General features: G+C 32.8%; 1 protein-coding gene across 1 annotated transcript; it reads right to left on the bottom strand.

The window, feature by feature from the left end:
• Positions 1-767: 767 nt before the first annotated feature.
• Positions 768-7448, bottom strand: LOC110894603 (protein ACCUMULATION AND REPLICATION OF CHLOROPLASTS 3). The gene is made up of 16 exons (XM_022141820.2): positions 6992-7448; positions 5918-5976; positions 5491-5555; positions 5195-5329; positions 4990-5038; positions 4778-4890; positions 4629-4700; positions 4301-4411; positions 4015-4196; positions 3676-3942; positions 3519-3589; positions 2853-3214; positions 1667-1771; positions 1442-1579; positions 1131-1297; positions 768-961 (listed from the first exon to the last, which is right to left on the bottom strand). Exons 1-16 carry the CDS (start codon positions 7321-7323, stop codon positions 889-891), a joined length of 2301 nt encoding a protein of 766 aa, XP_021997512.1. The 5' UTR covers positions 7324-7448; the 3' UTR covers positions 768-888.
• Between the last annotated feature and the right edge of the window lie 17871 nt (positions 7449-25319).

The following is a 25319-nucleotide window of genomic DNA, read 5'->3' as shown; positions in this document are numbered from 1 at the left end:
TCGTAGTTTTATATTTAGTAGGTTGCATGCATTAGATTCTAAGTAACTCGTTTCTCTTTTTAGCAAAATTTTGATTTAATTGTGTTTCAGTTGCTGTGGTCCTTTTGTGCTGCAAACTGCGGTGATGAGACATTACAGGGGATGTGAGAGAGTTGGATTACGACAGCAAGTTAACGTTTGAGGAGTCTAGTGTAGCGAATTCCATGATTTCAGTTACCTGGTAGTTAAGCTCAATAGCGATTTGCTTGCTGCTACAATTTATGTTTGGTATCTGCAAATGCTGTCTTTCTCCTTTGGCATCCTTTTTCTAGTATGGATACGCATGTTGCACGACTATTTATGGCCCAAAGATGAAAATGGTCTAAATTATGCAACTTTAGCGCCTTCTTTATGGTTTTGGATATGTTTAATTATATGAAGAAGGTTATGGTTCGGTTATGTTTTTTTTTTATAAGTGAACCATGACGTTTTGACGTCTTTTGTACCTCGATTGATACGTAGTCATCTGACAATGGGATACATCAATTTGATCATAGTTTCACTTGCAGACTTGCTCATTTGACCTTTTTGTCTGGATATATTTGATTTGACTTTCATAATAGGGTGATCATATAACCGAATTAACCGAACTGCCGGAACCATACATAACCGAATTAACCAAACTGAACAATCAATTGATGGTTAAGATTGGTGTCTAAAACCGACCCATGGACACCCCTGTTTCAAATATTGGTCATGAATGGTAAGCAAACTAGTGGTGTAAGCTAGAATAATAAAACAGTGGTTGGTTATTTATCAAAAGGCCAAGTGTTGATACATCATATATACATGCACAAGTCAAAATTTCAATGTAATGTACAACCGAAACAATGATATAAACGAAAGGGATTAAGGATCACCATCATTAGACTCCAACTGCTTACGGCTTACTAGGACACCTTCATCCCAGATCTCAACATACCTGCAAATCATTAAATAACATGACAACGTGATACATCAAATTTTTGTTGTATATCTTATAACTTATTTACTTCATTTCTTTCAAATATATAGTTAAAATTTAATACAATTCTCAATTAGGAGTGAAAATGCACGGCATAAATATAACGAAGTGGATGAATGTAACCAACCTTGATCCGCTAACATCAATGCAGAGAAAATGCCCGTCTCGCCATCCATTTTTAAAACGGCCAAAAAAGATATCACCGTTTTTCGAATAAAACCGCCCTTCTCCGTTTGCCTTTCCCTTCCAAAAATTCACAAACCACCTATCTCCTGTGTGAAAGTAAAACCATCCCTACATAATAATAATAAATACTAACCACTCAAATTTTCTGAAAACAAAATCCTAAATCACATAATATAATAATAATAATAATAATAACAATAATAATAATAATAATAATAATAATAATAATAATAATAATAATAATATTCTTACCTTTCCATGCATAACATCATCTCTCCATGACCCACGGAAAACATCCCCATTGCTGAAGCATAAGGTACCCATTCCCGATCTTTTACCATAACGCCATAACCCATCATACATACTTCCATCACTCATTGACAAACGACCCTATGAAACATACTTCTTAAAGTTAAGCATCTCCCTACAAAATGAAACGAAAAAATCGCTTTTATATATGGGGGCTAAAGTAAGCACCTTTCCTTCAGGAAGACCGCCCTGGCACCGCCCCACGTATATTCCTCCACGGTAGTTTATTTCCACCACGGGATTCCATTTTTTTTGTGTCTCGCGTTCAGATTCCTACATTAGGATAAACATTTAAACTTTTATACTGTTCAAGGTTTTCAAAACATCAAAGTGATCATCTATATCATCTATCACAGATTGCATATACTACAATTCGTAGCATACTGTAATGCTGTTTAAAGGTTGCCAAAAGTCAGCTAACTGCATAAAAAGGCATCCAACTTTGGTCCGACTTCTGCTTTGAGTAACCAACTTATTTCAAGCAAGAAGCATCAAAGTTTTAATCTTTTTAAAGGCAATTAACTAAGATAACGGTTTGCAAAACCCACCCAAGTAAAAACTAATATGGTCATTGGTCAAAAGTTACCCACATGTCAACTACCACGTCACCATTTTGACAATTACCAGACCAGATTACCTTAAATCCAAAACTGTGAAAATTGGGTTACCTTGATAGCTAAATTAAAACTTTGGAAACGTTGATAGTTTTTTTTTTCTGGCCTAATATAAGTTGGTTGCCAAAAGCTAGGGGTGTAAACGAGCCGGGCTGAGCCCAAGCCCGACTAGGCTCGAGCTTGGCTCATCATGATTTTATGAAGCTCGAGCTCGGCTCGGTTCAAGTCTACTTATTTGAGCTCAGGCTCGGCTCGTGGGTAAAACCCAAAGCTCGAGCTCGGATCAACTCAGCTCGAGCTATTTTGAGAACAATCTCAAACGAACTAAAATTTTGGCTCGAGCTCGCTTCAATATCTCGTAAACGAGCCAAAGCTCGGCTCACCAATGTTATTAGTTTAAATCATCACTATCCTTATAATATATATAAAAAAACTAAAATTTTGTTTGGGCCTCGTTTAGGCTCGCGAGCCTCAACGAGCTTTGTATTTTATGCTCGGGCTCGGGATCAATAACTAAATAAGTTATATTTCAGGCTCGTTAAGGCTTGGCTCGTGTGAGCTTTTAACCGAGCCGATCCAGAGTAGTTCTCGAGCCTCTGGACTTGTTTACGCCTTTTGGCAAATACCATTTTACTAAGTTGACTAAAATTAACGGAAACGCATTCAACATAAAAATACACAAGATGAGATGTTCCATTTTTTCGTAAAAAGTAATTTCTACATAAAAAGAGCGTACTCACCAGCATGGAAGCTGCACGAGCAGAAAGTGATCCATTCTTTCTAGAAACATCTGGATACACTCCATTTTTGCTGCTAAAATCTGACGGTGCTTGCAAGTTGGCATCAGCTGGGTCATCCAATGTCACACTAACAGAAAACTGATTCTCGTTCTTTTTACTAAGTTCACTATTTCCCTCTGGGTGCATGACCCGCGGGCCATTGAACCCATCTTTCGGATCGCCTGATGGCTTTACACCAACTGGGAGTTTATATGTATTTAGGTTAATCATTAGACTATCATTTGTCTCATTGGCTGCTTCCTCAGTAGAAAGATACCCCGGCCTTCTGTTAATCAGAAGCTCCCTCTGAAGAGTTTGTGACCCTAGAAAATGTAAGTTATGCTTGTTATGAGCATGTGTTTGACCTAGATGTACCGATTTCAATTGGTTTTTTAAAAATAAGCTGATTAGGTTGTCTTTTATTTCTTTTCTAGTCAAACGGACCAAATCAAAATTTACCTAAAGTGGGACCCGTGTCAAACGGTTCAAACAGCGCCCTAATTAAGATCAGTTAGTGTATTACTGTATTATAATCAGAGAATTAACTAATTACATATTTTCATAATGTTTGTTGTTTCAACTCATACTAAACATGACCAGTAATCAGCTATAGTTAATAACAAATACCGTCGGCTGATTCACTGTAGAAGGTGGCTTGTGAAAATTCAGTATCATTCTGTTCTGTAACATCATTATCCCTAAAAGTGGAAAAAAAGTGAAGTTTACAATCATTGGAGATAAAAAATGCAAGTTTTTTTAATAACATGGAGCAACGAATACGAACCTTGTTAGAGTTTTTGCATCAGTAACACTGTTCAATATTGACTGAAGTTCTGAAGACCAATTGTGAAAACCATCAACAGAACCATTCATGGAACCTACATTTGGCTTTTCATATTTTTCCTGAGAAGAAAATGTGCTATCGAACGAACTATTTTCTTGAGTGGTATCCAGCTGTGATTGTGGCTTCAAAATATTGAAAACGAAAGGAAAACGTTGGACCAGTCTAGAAAATATGCCATCATTTTTAGAAGACTCGCGCTTTATACAACTGAAAAGAAAATTAGACCCGTGAGTAAAGACACGAATGAGACATTTAAGCAATGTTATAATTGATAGTTACCCGATAGTAAACACGGTTGTTGAAATTGAGCCAGGACTCATATCTGGTTCATGAACTATTGAAGTTACAATTTCACCCTCCCATTCTGAAACTTGGCGAAATGTACCCAGAATGCCATGCATGTCCTTGCTGTCAATGACAACTGGACTTGTGAGTATGAATACAACAGTTCCAGTTAAGTCCTGAAATTCATAAAGTGAAATTGAGGAATTAATGTATTTAAAGCTAACATAAAAAAAAATCATATCACAATAATGAACAATTAATGTATTTAAAGCCAACAAACCTTTACGCCTGACCCAAGAAAAGGGCAATCATATATGGCTTGAACAATCGATGCTTCAATGTCACGACCGACCCCATATCCAATTTTTGCCTCCTTATAGTTTCCTAAAATCTGTAAATAACGTATTCTTTATTGTTTGACAACAAACACACTATCACACACAAGAAATATACCTATTTAGAGAGTTCAGAGATTTCTTATGGTGCAAATAAAGTTGGTTAAACGAAACAGAAATTGGACCATAATTGACTTTTTTATGTAATTAACCTGGATGTTACAAAAAGGCGTTAAATTTTACAAGTTTTTGTTTATCAGTCGAAAACAGTACCTTTTTGAGGTCTTTGACTCCGAGTTCTTTCATACTCCCATGTGGTATATCCAGAAATTTTCTGTTGGACTCCTGAGAGTGATAGAAACAAAGAGTTAGAACAGAAAGGCATGATGCGTCTTTAAAGACGAAGTATGCTGACCACTTACAGAAGTCAAAATGGAGACTGCGTTTAATGACATCAACACAGCATTATTTGCAATCTGCAATGCCTCATCTAAAGTTACTAAATCTTTTTCTAGAAGTGCATCGGCGTCAACCACTGCATTGCAGAAGAAAAAAAGTTAGCATGTATTTAAATATGTGCCGAATAAGCAACAATGAAAGAATGGCATCTAAATATCTAATATACAATACTCACTGATACAGAAATCTGTAAGCCCATCAAGTTTACAGAGTAAATCTTTCACCTGCAGATAAAGCATGCATTAGGTGAAGTCGTAAGTTGTAACATGATGATAACACAGAGGGCAATATATGCTAATGCTATACACATTCCTGATCATTTCATCGAGTTATTTTTGTGTCTTTCTAAACATTTCACTAAGTAAACATAAAAATTGAACCTCATTTTGGCGTCTTTGTCCTTCAAATCTAAAAGGCTTCAGAATGATGGTTACATTAAAGCCATTTGCAAGCTTTACTGCTTCAAATATATCATGCACCGTGGTAAGATCTGAACCATAGGATGCCCCAGCCACCTAGAGGAAAGAAAGAAATGAGACACACAGATACAAGAACATGAGCACTAAAAAAAAGAAACTTGTCTTTAAATTCACTATATTCTTTAGCAAACATGTATCTAAGTCTGGGCTTATTCGAAAACAGTTTCATGTAGGTAAGAGTTAAGGAATGTACAAACAAGTATAACCGCGTTTGAACAGGACTCCATGAACATCCGCTCTTCCACGCCTGTTTTGCTCATATCTGAGAAATACAACATCAAACGTAACTAAGTAATAAAATCCAGATAGGTATTAATTTCACTACAGGACAAAAAGAGTAGAATTTCCATATGAAAATAGAAGCTGCCAATGATCAAACAAGTTCAATAAAAACATAACAATCTCTCACTATAACTCTATAAGTATCATCTTCTTTGTCTCCTTCGTATTCACTTTTTAAACCAATGATCAAAACAATTTATGCATCTGAATCAAAACAATTTAAACAAAGAGGAAGTGGGACAATCCGATATATGTCAAACCTGACCAGCAGACAAATAAGTTGTCGCTTTATCTCACAATAACCGTATATTACTTTTACTTGGTAAATAAACAAGAGCTCACCATCCCCAAGTAACCGTTGTTGTAACTGCACCTTAGATGTTTCTTCCACTATAATATTCCTGCCAAAAGAAAGAAATAGCTATACATAATAAGCATTTATAAGACCTTAAAAGTCTATTTAAACTTGGTTTTAATTTCCCCTCTTCATTATTGAGATATCCAACATCATCATTAGATAAAATACCCATGTTACTATCAACAAAAAGAAAGCAAGATTGAGTGATTGTCTATGATAAAAGTTAGCTAAATGATACTCTACAAAAGCAATAGCAGGCAACAAAACAAACAGTTACAGGTAAAAACAGTTATGCTAGTGCCACCAGAAACTTCAATTTTTAGAACTTCTATAAATGATATTTTCATTTCCAACATTTCAGGTTACTTCAAACCAACCTCAAATATTTTTTTAGGTTTTTTATAATAACTTACAGCTCTATACATTTAAAAACGGCTAAAACGACCAAAACAGCATGACTTCATCATTACACATGAGTCACTTCTTCAATTCATCATATACAAACAATCACATACAAGCGTATGAAAGCATAATTCCAAAATCCACATCTAGTACATCCATTCACACCTCATAACTTTGCCAATGCAAATAAAACTAGCACAGCAAATCAGAAGATACAGCAACAATACAATCACAAGTAAGCGTATAATCCAATAACAAAGATACAGCAAATCAATGTACCAGAACCAAAATATTTTTTAGATTTAAAATGTTCACTTACAACCAGCTGAAACGACCAAAACAACATGATTTCATCATTATACATGAGTCATTTCCTCCTTAATACACCAATTACAATCACAAATCACCGTATGAATTCTGAAATCCACATCTAGTACATACATCTGCACCTAATAATATCAACAAATGCAAATAAAACTAGTAAGGCAAATAAGCAATACACATAACACATCAGTTCAATAACCTAACAAGCTGCAAATCGACGTACCAGAACAGTAAGCATATGAACGCATAGTTCTAAAACCCACATCTAAGTACATACATTTGCATCAATGCATCATCAGATTCATAACCTAAAATGCAACAAATGGACTTACCAGAACCGTAATCGTCGCGAAAGCGACAACGACTGCAAACAGAAGTCGAGAACAGCGTCGTTCCGGCTTCCAATCCCAATCACTTCCACAATTCCGGTTTCATCCGATGTAATCCTCTCTCTGTTCAATATCGATGAAGAAGAAGAATGTTTACCGGAATTCGATTCGATTAAACGCAGTCGTTTTGAATTGTTACGGAGTTTGAATCTTCTCGTAGAGATCTGGCGGATGAAATTGGAATTGTCATCGAATGAACGATAATTAGGGTTAAGTGAAGGTGAAGGTGAATATAATGTTCGTGAGATGTTAATGGCGGTTAACGGAAGCTCCATAACGATAATTAGGGCTAATTGGCTCACGAGGAGGTGTCGGTGGTCAAGACGACGGTTTCAGCGGCGGAGCATAACCGAAACAGTTCCGATTTGGGTTTAGTGAAAGCTAGTGATAGCAATTTATTACTGTATCACAAGATAAAAGAAGTTAAGCGGGATTGGGTTTATATCTAAAGAGTTAAATCTCATTTTAGTCCCTATAGTTTGGTCTATTTTACTAGTTTAGTCTAAAGGTTTCATTTTTTGTTTGTGGGTTCCTAAAGGTTTTATCGTTGCCATTTTAATCCACTTGGTTAACTTCATCCATTTTTTCTATTAATGAGAAGGGCAATTCAGTCATTTTATATGTAATTCTGGTAACTAGAATGGGAATTCGGCCACATTATATGACCGAATTGTCCTTCTCGTTAACATAAAAAATGGATGAACTTAGCCCAGTGGACTAAAATGACAACGATGAAACCTTTTTGGACCTACAAGTGAAAAATGAAACATTTGGACTAAACTTGTAAAACGGCCCAAACCACAGGGACTAAAATGACATTTAACTCATATCTAAATCATGTTTAACTCGTTTATTTATGATGCGATATTATGAATAAACTCATTTTAATTAAATGTATTATGAATAAACCAATGTTTTAAAAACCGGTTTTTAAATCAAACCGGATTAGACTAAAAAAATGGTTCAACCGGTTGAACCAGGTTGTACCGAGCGGTTCAACCGGTTGACTACCTAACTCTATAATTACGTAAATTACAATATCAACTCAAAAGTTAATCCAAAAATACATGATTACATATTAAAAGATGATCTAAAAGTAAATACATAATAAAAAATTATCCAAAAGACAATCGAAAATCATTCAATTTTCCAACAACCTCTTTTAAATGAAAGTGTACGATATGTTTAAGCCATTTCAGTGTTGAATACATCAAGTTCACGATCGCATAAAAGATGAAATTCACTATTATCGCCATCCTCATCAACCAAATGATAACTATTTTCGTTTCATACAATATTAAATAAGAACTTTTAGTTACGAATAATCATAATATATAAAAATTACGTAAGATAAGTAACATATATAATAAAAATAAGTAACAACCCAAACTAAAATAACCCTGGGCCGGTACCGGTATTACGTTTCAAACCGGTATACCAGATTTTACCGCCGGTACAAACCTTATGCCGTTTCACTTATTTACCGGGGTGTTTCGTACCGGATTTACATCTGGAAACGGTAATACTGGTATAATCGGCCGGTATTTACCGGTTTTTAAAACATTGTAATAACACTAGGGACAACTATCATTTGACCAACAATTTAACATTTGAGTTTTGAAAAACAACCAAAAACTTTTTAACTCTTATCATCGCTGAGTCCTCGCCTCTCTTGTTGCTAGAACCCTAGCTAGAAGCATTCCATCGTAGGCTGCAGCCTCTCGACTCTTGAGCTTGTTTATAAAACCCTAGCCAGGTACTTTGTAATCGCAACTAGCTTCGATATGCTTATGTGTATGGATATGCTTCGGTTTTTTATTTGTTTTTGCTTATGTATATGAATTCTATATACCGATTTGCTTTCATATATGGATATGATTTGTTTTTTATTTGCTTATGTCTTTGGTTTGCTTGTGCTTATTTATATAGATTTTGATGTCGATGTGCTTCATTGTGTATATGTTTATGAGAAAATGAAGCTATATATGGATATATTTTTTTATTTGTTTATGTATTTGATATGTCATCATTTACACTTAGCTTTTTTGCATATTCACCCACCATATATGATATCTTTGTAAACATTTTCACACGATTTGATACTTGATACATTCCTTAGTGAAATTGTAGTGGCATTTGGCCTCGTAGTGACATACAAGTGAAAAACGAAAGAAAACAAAGAAAGTCACCATATATGCATGACGTACTCCTCTAAAGAATCCCTATAAACTAAGAAAAAAAGATCGATGAAGAGAAAACAACGGGGCGACTTTGTAACCGGATTGGGTAATCCCAACCTCATACCCGATTATAAAAGCTTGTCCTATACCGACCCAAAACCCATCGAGTATCTATTACGTAATTACTCGTTCGGTATCACTATACCCACATGTTTCTTTTTTAAACATGCCATATTTAATCGGGTTAAATAGTGTGGGTCGTGTGTCATCTCGTGTCATTCATATTATTCATATTATTGAAGAGTTCATATTAAATTATGTTAAACATGTTGTGTCGTGTAACCTATATATTATACATGTTTGTGGTTGTGTTCAAATAAATGATATGTTTAGTTAAACATGTTGTGTTCATATTTTGTACCCGTGTTAAGCGTGTTGTGTCGTGTCGGGTCGGGTTTGACCCGTTTAACGCGACTAGACACATTTTTTCAACTCTGGGTGATGTTATACGGGTTCTTACTGTAACCTTCCTTTGTCATATCGACCATTTTATTTGATACGCTAACGTAATGTCTGGTAGACAACCATATTAGATTGATTAAAAATAGGGAGGTGTTTCTTTAGCTAAACACTTGGTGAATTGAGCCAAGTATGTTTATGAGTTATTTGGATATACTCTGATACTCATTGAAACCTTAGATCAAAACGAGTTTAAACAAGGCCCAATTCGAACCTAACATATACTCCCATTAACCCGATATCGAAATTTTACCGAGCTTGACTAGAACCATAGGCAAATCTCATTTTGACATGGACATGAGAGATGTTGGGTTCATGAGGAATACCAGACCTCAAATATCACCAATGTGTTTTGGATACTTTGGATGAAAGGTTACTCTATAGTTAAGTGTGTGTGAGAGAGAGAGAGAGAGAGAGATTGCATGAGAGTAGTACCATAATGTGTGACAACCTAGTAATTCACACTTTTTACTACTAATATAATTATAGTTAGGGTTGGGCTATATAGAAAACCCTATCTATATAAAAAACCCTAGAAAACCCAACCTCCCGACATTTTTTTTTTTTGGAAAAAAATAACACATGTAATATACATGTTTTTAAGACTTTTGGGCCAAAAAAATCAAAAAAGCGCCGAAGGGATAATTTAAAAAAAAATTCAGCAATTTCTGACTTTTTTGCCTAACACATGTTAGGCACTGAAATTTGTTTATTTTTTTTTTAAAAATCCCTTCGGCGGTTTTTTGTTTTTTTTTTTGCCCAAAACACTCTAAAACATGTATATTACATGTGTTATTTTTTTCAAAAAAAAAAATGTCGGGAGGTTGGGTAAAAATGGGTGGAGATTTGGGTTTCCAGAGTTTTCTACATAAATGAGGGTTTTCTGTCTAGCATTGTCCATTATAGTTATAAATATATATATATAAAAACTATTTATACAAGTACATAAATAAATTATTAGATGAGTACACAACCCATGTTCAAACTTAAATAAAGTACGAACAAGCTCGTTCATTTACACCCCTAATAGTCAATGCTGGATTAGCTCACTCGATAAAAACTCTTGCCTCTTAGTAGAAAGTCTTGAGTTGAATCCCAAGCAAGATGTATATTACAAATAATTTGATGTAGTTTAGAAGGGAGTAACATTTTCCATTCAAAAAAATATAAAATACACTCCTAATAGATTCTTTAATTGCAGACTTTAACTTTGTGTTTGTTGTATATATTTCTTTAGTTTTTATATTAAAAACTAGTGCTAATTCCCGCGAATTTCGCGGTGTTGAATAATGATATGTTTCTTACTTTTAGAAGAAAAAAAAACCACGTTACTGATCATAAAGAAACTGTATGCGTGAACTTATTATGGAAATCTGAAGCTTATTATGAAAATCTGAAGTTGAAGATTAAAGCACCACCTCCTGGTGAACCAACACCACACAAACAACAATATCTAAAGCGTTTTTCACTTTTAATGTTATAAATAAATTAAACTAAAATATTTAAAATTAATAGTTTGCACGAGATTGAATAATAAACGATACAGTTATATAATATATGAATATTTCTTATAACTAAAGTTACAAATTACATTGCATATAACAACAAAAACTATGAAAATTTGTATACATGTGAAATAGTCTCTCTTTATATACACGAATTTATTTCCCAATGTGTGATGTCCTGCAGTTTTTTTACACATTCATTATCGATTCGGTCGGCTGACATGTACTCGTCTAACAGTCAAATCAGATAATATAAAATGATTAGAGCAAGTGACCGAAAGCATAAGCCAATAACCTAGTAAGCTTAAAACTTTAATGGGAGTGAGGTCATACACATTCAAATACACAAGAACATTTTCACTCTTCTTATTTGTAGGAGTTATCTAACAAAACATCTTGGTTCCACCATATATTTATTTGACAAAATATGAAAGTCTCACATAAATTCCACCATTAATCCAATCTCTATTTTTGTCCGAAATGATGTTGTAGTAACCTTTTACAGCACCTACCTTTCCTATAGAAATAACTGGACTGCATTTAGTTTTGAGTATTAAAACTAAAAAAAGTGAGATGAGCTATGTCTATCAAATAATCATAAGAAAATAACAAATTGTAGATAAACATTGTTTTTAAAAGGCAAAGGAGATTTCATTCAAAAACAAAAAAAAAAGATCCTACAACAAATTGCTATAGAAACCTTGTTGTACAACAAGTTCAAAACATATTACAATTCAAAGCTACAGCAATCTATACCTTATAATAAAACAAAACAATCTTAGGCCATTTGTCAGCCTCTTAAATCATTAATTGCCACGTGTCACGTCAATACCTCTTATAGAAAACTTTTGAGCGGTAAACCAAAGAAGCGGCCTTCGCTCTTTTTTCACTCGCTTCCTTTAAACAATAATTTCTCCTTTAAACCCTAATTTTAGTTTCATATCCTGTCTCTTTCCATCGTCTATCTCTTTCTTGTGTGTTCAATCGTTCATCTACCTAACCCTAATCACTATCTAATTCCATCTGCTACATATTTTGCTTCTATTATACAAATTAATACAGTCAAGAAGCATCGCTCTCCGTTCACTCACGCCGTTTGATCCACCACACGCACACACTTTCACCCTAACCCTACCGGCTACTTCCTCAATCGTCCATCTCAGCCATCGTCTAAAACATCTCATGACGGAAAGACCACCGATGAGGATAAACGCTGTTGTTGATGTTAGGTTTAGCGAAGGATTGCTGCTGATCCTTACGGCTCTGGAGGTTTTGGATAACTCGATGAGTGCTTGGAGTTGATTTCGAAGTCGATTAAGAACTTTAAGGTGTTGGTATTATCTTTTTGTGAGGGTTTCAGTACTGATGGACTTGCTACTATTGCCGCCAATTGCAGGTGAAATTTCAGTCATTGTATTGATCTATTTGTGTGTGATAGTTTGAATTTGTTATTGGAAGTTGATTTTGAATGGTGACGATTGTGATTAGAACATTCATTATTGATTAGGGTCTTTTTGAGATATAGAAATTGGTACCTGGTATTGGTTCTATGCAAGTTGCAACTGTTTTGCTTTTAATCATTTAGAATATATGAACTTTTTCATTTATTTCGGAATTGTATTGAATTCGTTTATTACAACTGTTATAGATCGGAATGACCAGCCAACATGTATGAAGCTGCACAATGGGAAAAAAATGTGGTGTGATATAAATCAACAATAATAATATAAGACCCCCCTAAAAAAACTAAAAATTCTCCATCCCCATTAGGCAAGATGCAAGGTTGTAGAAAACATCACTTCTGGTTGTATCTCATGGAACCGTCACATTTTTCCATTTGGCCACTTGGATGAGTTGGATTGTTTATTAGAAGCTTTCAAATAGTTAATGTTTTATGTGACTGCCTTATCTGGTACTGGTTTCACGTGTTCAACTTGGTTGAGTTGAGTTGAGCATTACTTTATAATTTTGTGGTTTTAAGTTTTTGGTAAGATAATTCTAGGATAGACTGAAAGTGGAAACAAAAAATAACACATGGATTGGACGGAATCAAGTTATGAGGCAATTCCATTAAGTTTAAACCTACTTTTACTATTTGATATCTTAATATTTCTTTTATATTTTTTATTAATTAATTTCTTCATGTTAATGTTCATCTTTCATGTGTTGGCACATTAGGCTACTATGTCCAATCTAAGATATTGAAGTTGTCATTCCATGTACAATTCTGTATTTATTTCATGTTCTATAATTTATTTTGACATCTAAATTCATAATTATGTGATAAGCTATGCATATATGAGGCGGCGCCTCAATGCTAGGTTTTATACATACGCCTTAGTGGTTTGAGGCGCACGTTTCGTTTTGAGGCGGAACTGTATTGTAGAGGCGTACATTTCTATATTAGGCGGGATAAAGGGTTCATCATTTTTTAAGGTCCCACGGATATTAAATTGGTAATCCACTTCTACAAAAACTCTAATTTTCTTTTTATATCATTCTATTAAGAACAATTTAAATAGTTTTACATTCTTTAGTTTCTATGTTACTAATCGAGTAGGATCTAAAAGGATTGAATTCTCGGAAGATAAGGTACATGGTAATTATGTGTTTAGTGGATCAGAAAGTTGAAGGAGTCACATTTAACCAAGGATGTTGCTGCCAAGAAAGAACTTACAAGTGAAGTGGACCAAGGTAAAATAAACTTACAAGTGAAATAGACCAAGGTAAATTAGTTTTAAGAAGCGGGTTGAATAATGACACAAAATGGGTTTGAGATATTATTGTTAGGTGTTTTGCACTGTACTTGATGTGAGCTATTTGTTATTAGTCATCTTTCTCCTTGTGTTTAGTATTAGGTAAGAAAAATGTGATTATTATAGGGTAAGGGTGCTCTTTTTTTTTTTAATTTTCCCATTTTCCAAACCTTTTGCATGTTTTGTAGCAGGCGTAACTAGCCTTTGTTCCAGCATATTTACAGTGAACATGGTTCCAAAGTCTCTTACTTTTTAATAATATTATATTTTATTATATGTTATGAATTTGTGTAGTGCGTGAAAGTGCGTTGAGCAATTAAATTTGGATTTTTAATGCTCCAAACTTGAGAGAAAAGTGTTTACAGTAGTATGATTTCGCTAAATGAGTTATTTGTGGGTGAACTTATCATTGGATACTGATTTTTCAACTTATTTGATGAATGTGACTCGACACGGTTGCAAGTGTATACGTTGCATATATTCGTTTTTGAAAGAGCAGAGATCAGATATCAAAGAACTGGGATAATATGACAATTATGGAGGACGCGAATCCAGAGCTTGAACCTAATCTGTCAACTATTTCTTCATCAAATTCCTATGTCAACACTGATAAACTGTTAATATTAGACAAAGATGAGAAGTCTACAGATAAAACATCAAATGTGGTGTATAAAGAAGTCTTTAATGACTTGTGATTTTTGCGTTTACTAATTTCATTAGAACTTGAATGTTTATTTCTTTCAAATGATTATTTCAACAATTTTAGGTTATATATTTGTGTGTTAGTCCACCCGCGAAGTTCGCGGGTTCTTAAACTAGTAGAACAACAAAAAGGTTAGTAAAAAGAAAGAGTAAGTTAATAAATAAGAACATAAAATACAATAACATAACATAACTCAAAGGTTGATATTAACATATCTCCATGTGTGCAAGATAAGATGCTCAGTTCAAGAGCTGTAGATTCAATTTAATACCAAATATGAGATTGCTTATAATATTATTAATGATTATCCAAAATTCAACCAATCTATCTTTCATACTTCATAGTTTGTAGATCGTAAAACAATGAAAATCAATTTAAAGCCAAGAATTGACTTACCTTGAAACCATCCACCGAACCCCAGATCTCTGAAATCATCATGTGCAGTATGCTTCTTCAGTGAACCCTAGTTTGGCAACTACCACACAACCCAAAGACATTATTGATGAATGCGTATTACTGAATTAGGATTCTGTTCATTTTAATACTGATGCATTTTATTAAAATTAAGAAGAGCTCAGGCATACCGATTCACCCACTATTGTTGGTATGGTAGCCAATGCAGATGCAGCCTGTATTCTTATCTTGAAAATAGAAGAATCACATTATGTTTTATATCCAAGTCAAAACACAAAATAATACATTGAAAGAAATTAAAAAGCAAGAGAATTCAAGTAATAAAAAGATAGAATTTTGATGTTAATTACCTTAGCGTCATCCCTTGTAAGCCGAAGAGAAGAATCGATTAACAAAGAAACATTCTTAGAGCACTCCATCAATTCTGTCACATTAAATATGAATTAAGATAGTTGAAAAAGGAATGACTAAACGGATGAAAAACATTAATGATTTACTTCCAAATTAAAATTTAAAATAATGATTGACTTCCAAATTTAAAATCAAACACATTAATGGCAAACTTTCAAATTTAAATTTAAAATAATGATTTACTTCAAAATTGAAAATTTAAAATAAAAAACAATAATGGTTTACTTCAAAATTTAATTTTAAAATAATGATTGACTTCAAAATTCAAAATTTAAAATCAGAAAATCAAATCACCACTAATATCCAATCCCGTAAATCAAGCAAACTTATTAGGAAAGTCTAACCAATATCATACTTATTACCTACAATTTTTAACCTTTTATTACCAGAATCTCATACAAAGTTTGACATGGAAATTAGTAGTGAACATTAAAATCAAATGTCTGACTAAATATATTATGTAATGTGAACAAATTATGAGGAAAATAACAATATAACATGTGAAGTAAGAACCCTAGGGATGAAATTAAGGCATATTGAAGTAAAAACATAAAAAACACTAAAAGCAAGAATACAATTGAATCGGATAAAGAGGACTGACAGTAAAACCAAACCGATTAGAAAGACTAATTAATACCTTTTTGAAAAAAGTTCTCACAAAAAAGGCAAGGTCCATTGCTACTTAGTATTTTGCTGTATCTTTTAGTGCTATTAAGGAGAATCACTACAAAGAAAGAAGTATGCTCATACAATTTCTCAAAAATCTAACTAAAATGCATTCAAAACAAAACAAAATCTATAATATCAACAACAAAATCTCAATAATGGATAAATTAGGGGTTCTTACCTGGGTGTGGATGACATTTGATTGACAGAATAGAAAAGCGATCGAAGACGAAGAAACCTAATTACCCACGAACACAAATCTAAAAAATAAACAATTAAATGAAGCCTGAATGTTAAAGAATCATAAAAATCACTATGGTTTATAGAAATACTTAATTTTTATAAGTAAAACATTCATTAAAAATCAACATGACTTCCTATAAAGAATGACCCCATTAGTGATCATACAAAAATAATTCAATATTCATTTAATATTAAAGTACCTCCATGAAGTTTGTGAAATATAGCCACAACTATTACACAACCAAGCAATGACCACAACATATAAAAAAGAGAAGTTTCTTCCTCATTACTCTGCATATACTAAACACATATTAAAAGAGAACATTAACTATTACTATAGAGATCACTCTAGACAAATTACAATGGTTTTTTTTTTTTTTTTTTTTATCATAGAACATCAAACCTCTTGGGCAAATCATTGATCAGATTTTTTTTAAACCATATTCCTTACTTCCTCAAAATCATTTAGTAATATGAGCAAAATCAAAGAGCCTAATTATTGAACAAACATCATATAACCCAATTGACAGATTCAAGTTTATAAAATCAAATAACTCAATCTGAATATGCAGATTCAATAAATATAAGAAAATAATAACTAAAACAGCTCTGTATGAAAAAGAAATGTAGTTGGCAACGTAACTGGTCAAAAAATGCTTATAACATATTATATGATGATTTGTTGGCTGGTACACACAATCAAACACAAATCTTGAAGAAAAAGAAACATTTTTTTACCTGTTTATTCTTTTTCATTGTACACAAACCCAAATCGGTAGATCGAGAGAATGAATCATCAAAAAGAGAATTAAAACAAAGTTAGACAAAATCAGGATTGTATAGTCGATGTAAATAAGGAAAATATGATTACCTGTTTGTGGATCTTTCAAGTTGTAACATAATAAAAAAGAAAAGGATGAATGATCTTCAGCGTCATTGAGGATTTCCAGCCGATGGAGATCTGGAAGGAGAGCGTTGGAGATTGGAGCGAATGAGGGTGGCGATGAGTTCTAAAGAATGATCTATGCAGATTTCTAAAGAGCAACAGGAGTAGAGAATCTAGGGATTGAGGAGGCGATGTGAAGAGAGAGACGTATGTGGAAGGAGACAGAGGAGAAACCCTAGTTTATGTGAGTGAAAGGCAAGAAGCCGGGTTATAACCTTTAAATACATAACACACATATGACTCGAAAATCATAAACGGGTCCGCGTCCAACCGAGTGTATTGGTATGAGATTGCCACGTGTCATTGTGTAGGCTAAAAAATGCCATGTGATATAGAAACCCTAGATAAATGACATGTGGCACCCTAGGTATGTCTTTTAATTTCTATACTGAAAACACTATAGTAAACCCTTTTATAATAATATAACAATTTTGATACTTAGTAAACGATATGATATGTTATCCCACATATTAGACCTTATTTTTTACACCACGAACTTTGAATCATGGATTCATTGCTACCAATCTATACCTTATAATAAAACAAAACAATCTTTGGCCATTTGTCTTATTCTTACAAAACTTAATGCCACGTGTCATGTGATTGTATCTCTAAATATTGTTTTGAACGGCAATATACATCTAATACTGTATCCCGCTTTTCACTTTCAGTGTAACAAGGAAAATTGAAGTTTCCATCGTTCTCTCCAATTTCCTCAAATCACTCTACCATATATCTGATTTCCATATCTCTTTATAATCATCACCCAAAATATGAATGAGTTCCCATGTTTAATGATGACTGGTTGTATAAACCCTAGATGTATAAATCCATACGTATTCTGCCGTTTCTTCACATCGATTCGGTTGTTAATCGATTTATCAATCATCATCTTTTTTGTTCACATCGATTTGGCAGTCAATCGATTTGTCAAGCATTATTTTAAGGTACGATTGTTTAATATGTATGCATATTTCTCTGTTCTTTAATCTGTAGCAAATTTTAGGGGGTTTTGTGAATATGTTTTTGATTCAAGGGCCGATTTTCTATCGATTTGCACTAAATATAATAAGTAAACATATGAATCTTTTGTGAAGTTTCTGATCTGTAACAATTTTTATGGCTCTTATATTAGGGTTTTCTTATATTGACTAAATATGATGTTGTATAAATTTTTAGGGCTTATTTTTGAATATGTTATTCTGATGCTCTTACGTTTTAGGTTTATTTAATGTTGAATTAAGAGCTGCAAATTATGAGTAGAAAATTTTAGGGCTTTTTTTCAATATGTTTAACTGATGCTCTTACAAATTTCAACCTATCGATTGATTGAGGTCTAATTCAAGGATGTTAGATTCTGTTATTCTGCAAGGATTTGTGGTTAGAAACTAAAAAATGTATATAGTAAACTTAGTTCTAAATATACTTCAGATTGCCTTATGATTGATTGAAACCGTAGGGAAACATAAATCATACTGATTGAATATGTTATTCTGATGCTCTTACGTTTTAGGTTTATTTAATGTTGAATTAAGAGCTGCAAATTAGTGAGTAGAAAATTTTAGGGCTTTTTTTCAATATGTTTAACTGATGCTCTTACAAATTTCAACCTATCGATTGATTGAGGTCTAATACAAGGATGTTAGATTCTGTTATTCTGCAAGGATTTGTGGTTAGAAACTAACAAATTTATATAGTAAACTTAGTTCTAAATATACTCCAGATTGCGTTATGATTGATTGAAACCGTTGGGAAACATAGATCATACTGATTGAATCATGTAGAACTATATATTTGTTCTTTATTACTGTTTGCTACATATGCACTTACTACAACTCAAGTTTACATGATAGCTTGAAATTGTAATAGCTTGAAATTATGAATGTAAACACGTTTGAAATTGCTTTTTATAATGTAACTTGCTTTTACTTGGTCACTTCGCTTATCTCATAATAAATCTATAGACGTCCACATTGTGTAAGATTTAGTATATTAAATGTTTATATCACTGGTACTTATTCAATGCATTATATCACTGGTACTTATTCTATTGTTTATACAGTCATGGCTCCAACGTTTGCGAAGATTATTTATGATGCTTCACCGTCATGTCTGGTAAAATTTTTATTTAAATTTATTCGTATTTGTGTTTTTTTAGATAACTTATTTTTTTCTTAAATATTACAGCCATTGCCGCCGTTTTACAATGATGGCGTTCGAAACTTAGGCTATCCTGTTGGGCATGTCACGTTGAGAATAGGTTCTCATCTCTGGCATGTTTACATCAAAGTGACGACTAACGGATGCTTTATCACTGATGGATGGTCAAACGTTTTTACGGATCTTGGAATTGAAGAGACAGATTTTATTTTTTTTGAGGTCCTTCCTGATAACACAATTGATATCTACCATTTCAAGATTGACCGTGATTTGGATGTGAAAGATAAGTTTTATCATGTAATGATGTTTCCTGAAGCGAAAAATTTTGTAAGTTTTTAAATATTTTATTGGCTATGTTATGTTTATTATATACTTTTCAAGTTTATGTTCCAAATATTTGACATATTTTATAATTGTTTGCAGTGGTTGCCAAAAAAATTCATGGAACATAATTTCAATGATGATCTTCTCGAAAATATTGTCACGATTCGTTATAGTCCTACTCAAGAAAGGACTGTAAGGATTAAAAAGTTGTGGAATATTCATTACTACATCCTCGACTTCCCACAGATTTCAACTGATTTGTCTTTGGTCAAGTGGGATTTTCTTGTGTTTCATAGAGTTGAAACTTACACATTTAATCTCATAGTTTTCCGTCTACACGATGATGGGTCTTTAGTTGCTGAAATGGGAATTCCAGTGCCTGAACAACAACCTATACCTGAACCAGAATATGAAGCACAAAATGATATTGAAGACGGAATTCAACATGGCGTGGTTGAGGATCAATTTCCGCTTGAAGATGTTAATGTTGACAATCAAGTAGCTGATGATGAAGACCTGCCTGTTCAGGGGAACCCGCCTCTACCCGTTGACGATGTGTATGAGATTGAGTGGGTCCTTACTTATCGATTTGTAAGTCATTCTAATCTAACATAAGTTGATTTTACTGATTAACTTTATTTGTGAATATTATCAGTTAGATTGTCACTGATACGTATTTTTTTTAAATGTGATGTAGCGTTTCCCACAACGTTTTGTTGAGAATGTGCCGTTACATGATGTTCAAGCGATGAACGTTCAGACTATCAATGGTGTTTCTTTAGTTATGGAAATGCGTTCTGAGCGTGCACGTCGAGGACCAAGGTATGCTTTTAGAGGCTGGGAGAGATTTATGCGTGAAGTTGGTTTGGTTAGTGGTCGTGCATATGTGCTTCGTTATGAAAGGAACAATGGAGTTTTGGTAATTTCGGAGGTCATATAACCATTTTTAAAAACACGAGACAAGTGTAGATGAAGTATCGTCCTTTTTTTTTCCAAATTACTATGTTTTTTAAGTTATTTTCTTCTAGGTACTACGTTTTGAAGGATGTTAAATTACTTTTTCAACACGATAACGGTTGTTTGAGTATGAATAGACAATGTTTTTTGTTTTTAATTTTCACATGTGTTTCATTTGAAATGCAATGATTTTTATTGGCTATTTACCATGTTATAATCACCTTTCATATTGTTGATGTTTGCCTTATATATATTTTTTATTTATAATGTATAGATGCATCCCATATACAATTGTAATGTAATATGTTTTTAGTTATTTTCGACTTGGTATTACGTTATAAAGGATGTCACCTTTGTTATCAGTTTTTTGTGTATAAAATCATAATATTTATATCAAGGTTCATATGTTTTGACTATTGCAATTTAAAATAGTAACAAGCTTACATTGAACATACATTTTGTTTGAGAATTTGGTGGATTTTCGTATGTTTTCCTGTGTGTTTTAGTAAAGTGAATTAGTAAGTAGTATCTTCTAGCTGGTTTTGGTTGGTTGGCATATAATGATATTAGCACTAGCAGTGATATCTATATGATTATTTCAAGAGCTGAATCATTATATGCAACTAGAATATGTGTCCATTGGGTAAAATTTTACCTTTTTGCTAGAACAGTGCCGTTGCTTGGTGTGGAAAACTGAATGCCATAGCATGCGCGTCAGAAACTTGTGCATGTATACCCAGGTATGTGGCATTGTTCTTTTTCTAATCAATGATAGTAGCACACATATTTTGTTTATATAGGATGATTTGGTTATGAGACAACATATATTTGCATATTAAAAAGAACTTTATGTTGCATATAACGCATGTTTTGCATAACGTGTTGGACTGCAACAAGCATTGTTTTCGAGTAAAGCTTTAAGTTCCTGTAAGTATTGTGATATAACCGCTGTTTTGCGCATATGCTGGACTGCAACAAGCATTGTTTTGAAAGGTAATTTATGGCTAAATCTTATATCCGTGTAACTCTTATAATGACATTATTGTTGAAATTGGTAATGTTTTCCATTTTGTTAATGGGGGATCCTTTTTTAAAGGTGATACACGTCAGTCGCCTAAAAGCATGACACAAAAGACAGTGCGTCGACATATATAAAAGTTATTATGTTTTGGTCAAATAATATGTGTTATTACATCCAAACATAAGCACAATTTACTGCCATTTCAAGGTAATGATTTTATTCGAATTCATATTATTATTTATAATATCAAGTATTGTATATCCAAACTTTAAAACCATATTATAAAAATGATATCCTTAGGATTAGAAAATTGTGCTTATGTTTTGATTAAACAGTCTCTTTAGACAAAGACATATTGGATAGATATCCTATAATACTTTAATTATATATATATATATTTTTTAATATTTTTATTATTATAACATAAAAATTTCAAAATATTATATAATTCTATATATTAATATATGGAAAGCGTTATTTGATGATGTGATTTAAAGAATTCAATCAATTCTAATCACTACCCTAAATAATTCAATTATGTCAATTCAAACAAATAAACTAAAATTCTAACTTATCACGATATTTTGGTCAATGATTTTTAATGAATTAGGAAAGGTGTTATAATTTATATAAATCACATCCTTAAATATGTAAGTCATTTCTTTTTTTGTTAATGTTACTACCATTACATCATTTAGTTACATTATTTCCAAAATTATATAATAAGTTAATGCATTATATATACTTTATGTTTTATGTCATTCAAACATATCGTTTTCCTGTGTCAACATCACAAAAGACATACGTAGGTTTTTCAAATGTCATCGAACTTTATTCGTGTTTTTTAATTATATAATGCATTTTTTACTTACCTTCGATATGTGTTCTTTTTAATTTTTGTCGTTGATCATACTAACTGTTTTGTTTGACACCATTTAGAAATGGAACAACAACCAATCACACTCCTGAATCATTTGGATTTGAACCAAGATAACTACACTATCAAGATTCGCATTGTCCGATTATGGTCAAGAGCATCGTTCAACAATCCAAGACAGGTCTACTGCTATGACATGATCATTATGGACCAAGCTGTAGGTTTTCGAAATAAAAATTTTATTTATTATATTTACCTCTTTAAAATAAAGATCGTTGATAGTGTAATTTTATTTTTTTCATTATTGCTTATGTAACAATTTATTTTTCATTGACAACTGCAGGGTACTAAAATGCAGGCATTTGTTTTAGCAAAAAATGCACGAGTATGAACATATGCTGAAGGAAAACCACTGTTTGGTTATTCGTAATCCATCGTTGGGGGAAAATCGGCAAAAAGTTAAGTACGTTTCGTCGGCATTGAAGATTAATCTCAATGATAATACGGTTGTTACTGCTTGCAACGAGGCTGTTGGCTCTGAGTGGGGATTTGAGTTTGTTCCGTTTGACTATTTAGTAGAGGATCCTGAAGATGACAGCAATTCATTAAAATCTTCGATTGGTATTTTCTATATTTTCTTAATTCCCAAAAACTACTACTATATAATAGATATATGTATATATAATAGATTTAAGTTTGAAGATTTTTATGATATGATACACTGTGTATCTATTAGTTATAAACCTTTTTTGATTAATTTTTTTGTATAATTTTTCTTAGACGTAATTGGCTATGTTGTTAGAAGCTTTTCGTTTGAACTTAAAGATAACAATAACAATGGTAAAGAGGAAAAGAAGCTAACGTTTATGCTTGAAGATTTGAGGTAAGTTATACTTAAGGTATTTATGTATTTTATTATAACAGTGGTTTTAATGTTTACATTAACATATTATGTTAATGAATATAATACAGTCATAAGCAAATCTATGTCACACTATGGGATGAATATGCCGAGCAAATTTTGGAATTTGAAAGGAACAACAAAGATGAAAAGAATGTTGTTATCGTTCTTCAATTTGCAAAGTATAGGTTTTGGCAAGGTATAACATATATGTCTAACTAATATCTTTTGTAATAACTTTAAACTGAGTATGTTAATTTGGTTACATACAGGTTTTGTATACGTCTCCAACATGTATACGGTTACTCGTGTTTTCATCAACAAGGATATTAATGAGATTAACCAGTTTAAGAAAAGGTTTTATTTTTTTTTATTAGCATTTTGAGTCAGAAATGTAGACATTATTTTTTTATATTCAATGACCCCTTATTTTGGTTACAGTTTCATTGCACAACTGTCCTCCGAGAAATCGTCCGAGTACTCTGGTCTGAGTTCAACTGTAATGAAATCTCCTACCGACGAATTTCTAACAGATATTAACTTCAGTACTATAGGTGCCCTTACCGAAATAACTGAGGTAGTATTTTTATTAAATTGAGTAGTATGTATTTTCGTAAGGTGAAACGCCACATATATTCATTTTTTGTCTTCCTTCACAGAAAAAATTTGTTATCGTTCTTGGCACCATAAAGAGTTTTGCTTCGGAAAGTGAATGGTTTTATAATGCATGTAAGAACTGCAATTGCAAGGTCTCCACCAAGATGGTTCAAAAAGATAAAGTTGATGGAACTGATGGTGTTGAGGAGGTTGTTATCCTCGAGTGCAAGAATGCCCCATGTAACAAGAAGACCGTGTATTCCGTTCCCAGGTATTGATAATAGTTTTTATGTTACCAATTTTGTTGTTATTATTTTATTTGTACAATCAGTTATCAATGAATAATTGTTGTTGTTCAGGATAAAGGTTCTAATCCGTGTTCAAGATTGTACGGGCATTGTTACTCTTACCATGTTTGAGCGTGAGGTCGTAAAGCTTCTCAATGTTAACGCCAATCAATTTCTAGACAAGAACTTGGAGGTATTTCATGTATAAATTAATACTGTATCAATGCTGACATGTTGTGTATATACTATAGCATGTTATTTAGATTAATTTTAACCTTCACATGTATTTTTTTACAGTTGGCTAATGAAGGAAGCTTCCCAGAGGAACTTAAAGCTTTACTCGGAAAGAAGTTGGCCTTCAAGATCGCTATAAGTTTGTATAACATCCAAAAGAAGTCTGATGGATACTCTGTTTCCAAATTAACAGATAATACAACCGTGATCTCGGAGCTGGATAGGAATTTTGATGTATTCCAGGTAGGATAAGGTTAAAAAATACTTAGTAGTCTATATGTTTTGAAATTTTTATCATTTATACGTACTATGTTATGAAACAATCACAGCCTGCTGATGAAGACAGTGAAGATGGTGGTTTGCCTGTTATAGACCCAACAAACGAGGATCTCGCCAAGGTATATCCTTTACAATTGTAATCTGTTAAAAAAATACTCTTTTCTATAAATTGTATATGCATTTAAAGTATTTATGTTACTTTGTAGGATTCTGTTTCCCGTACTGGCGATGATGTAACTCCAATATCTAATGTGTCCAAAAGCTTTTTTACAACATACATGTTGGATGGGG

This window comes from Helianthus annuus, chromosome 12, assembly GCF_002127325.2.
Source record: "Helianthus annuus cultivar XRQ/B chromosome 12, HanXRQr2.0-SUNRISE, whole genome shotgun sequence".
NCBI lineage: Eukaryota > Viridiplantae > Streptophyta > Magnoliopsida > Asterales > Asteraceae > Helianthus > Helianthus annuus.
This window is presented reverse-complemented; position numbering and strand designations above follow the sequence as displayed.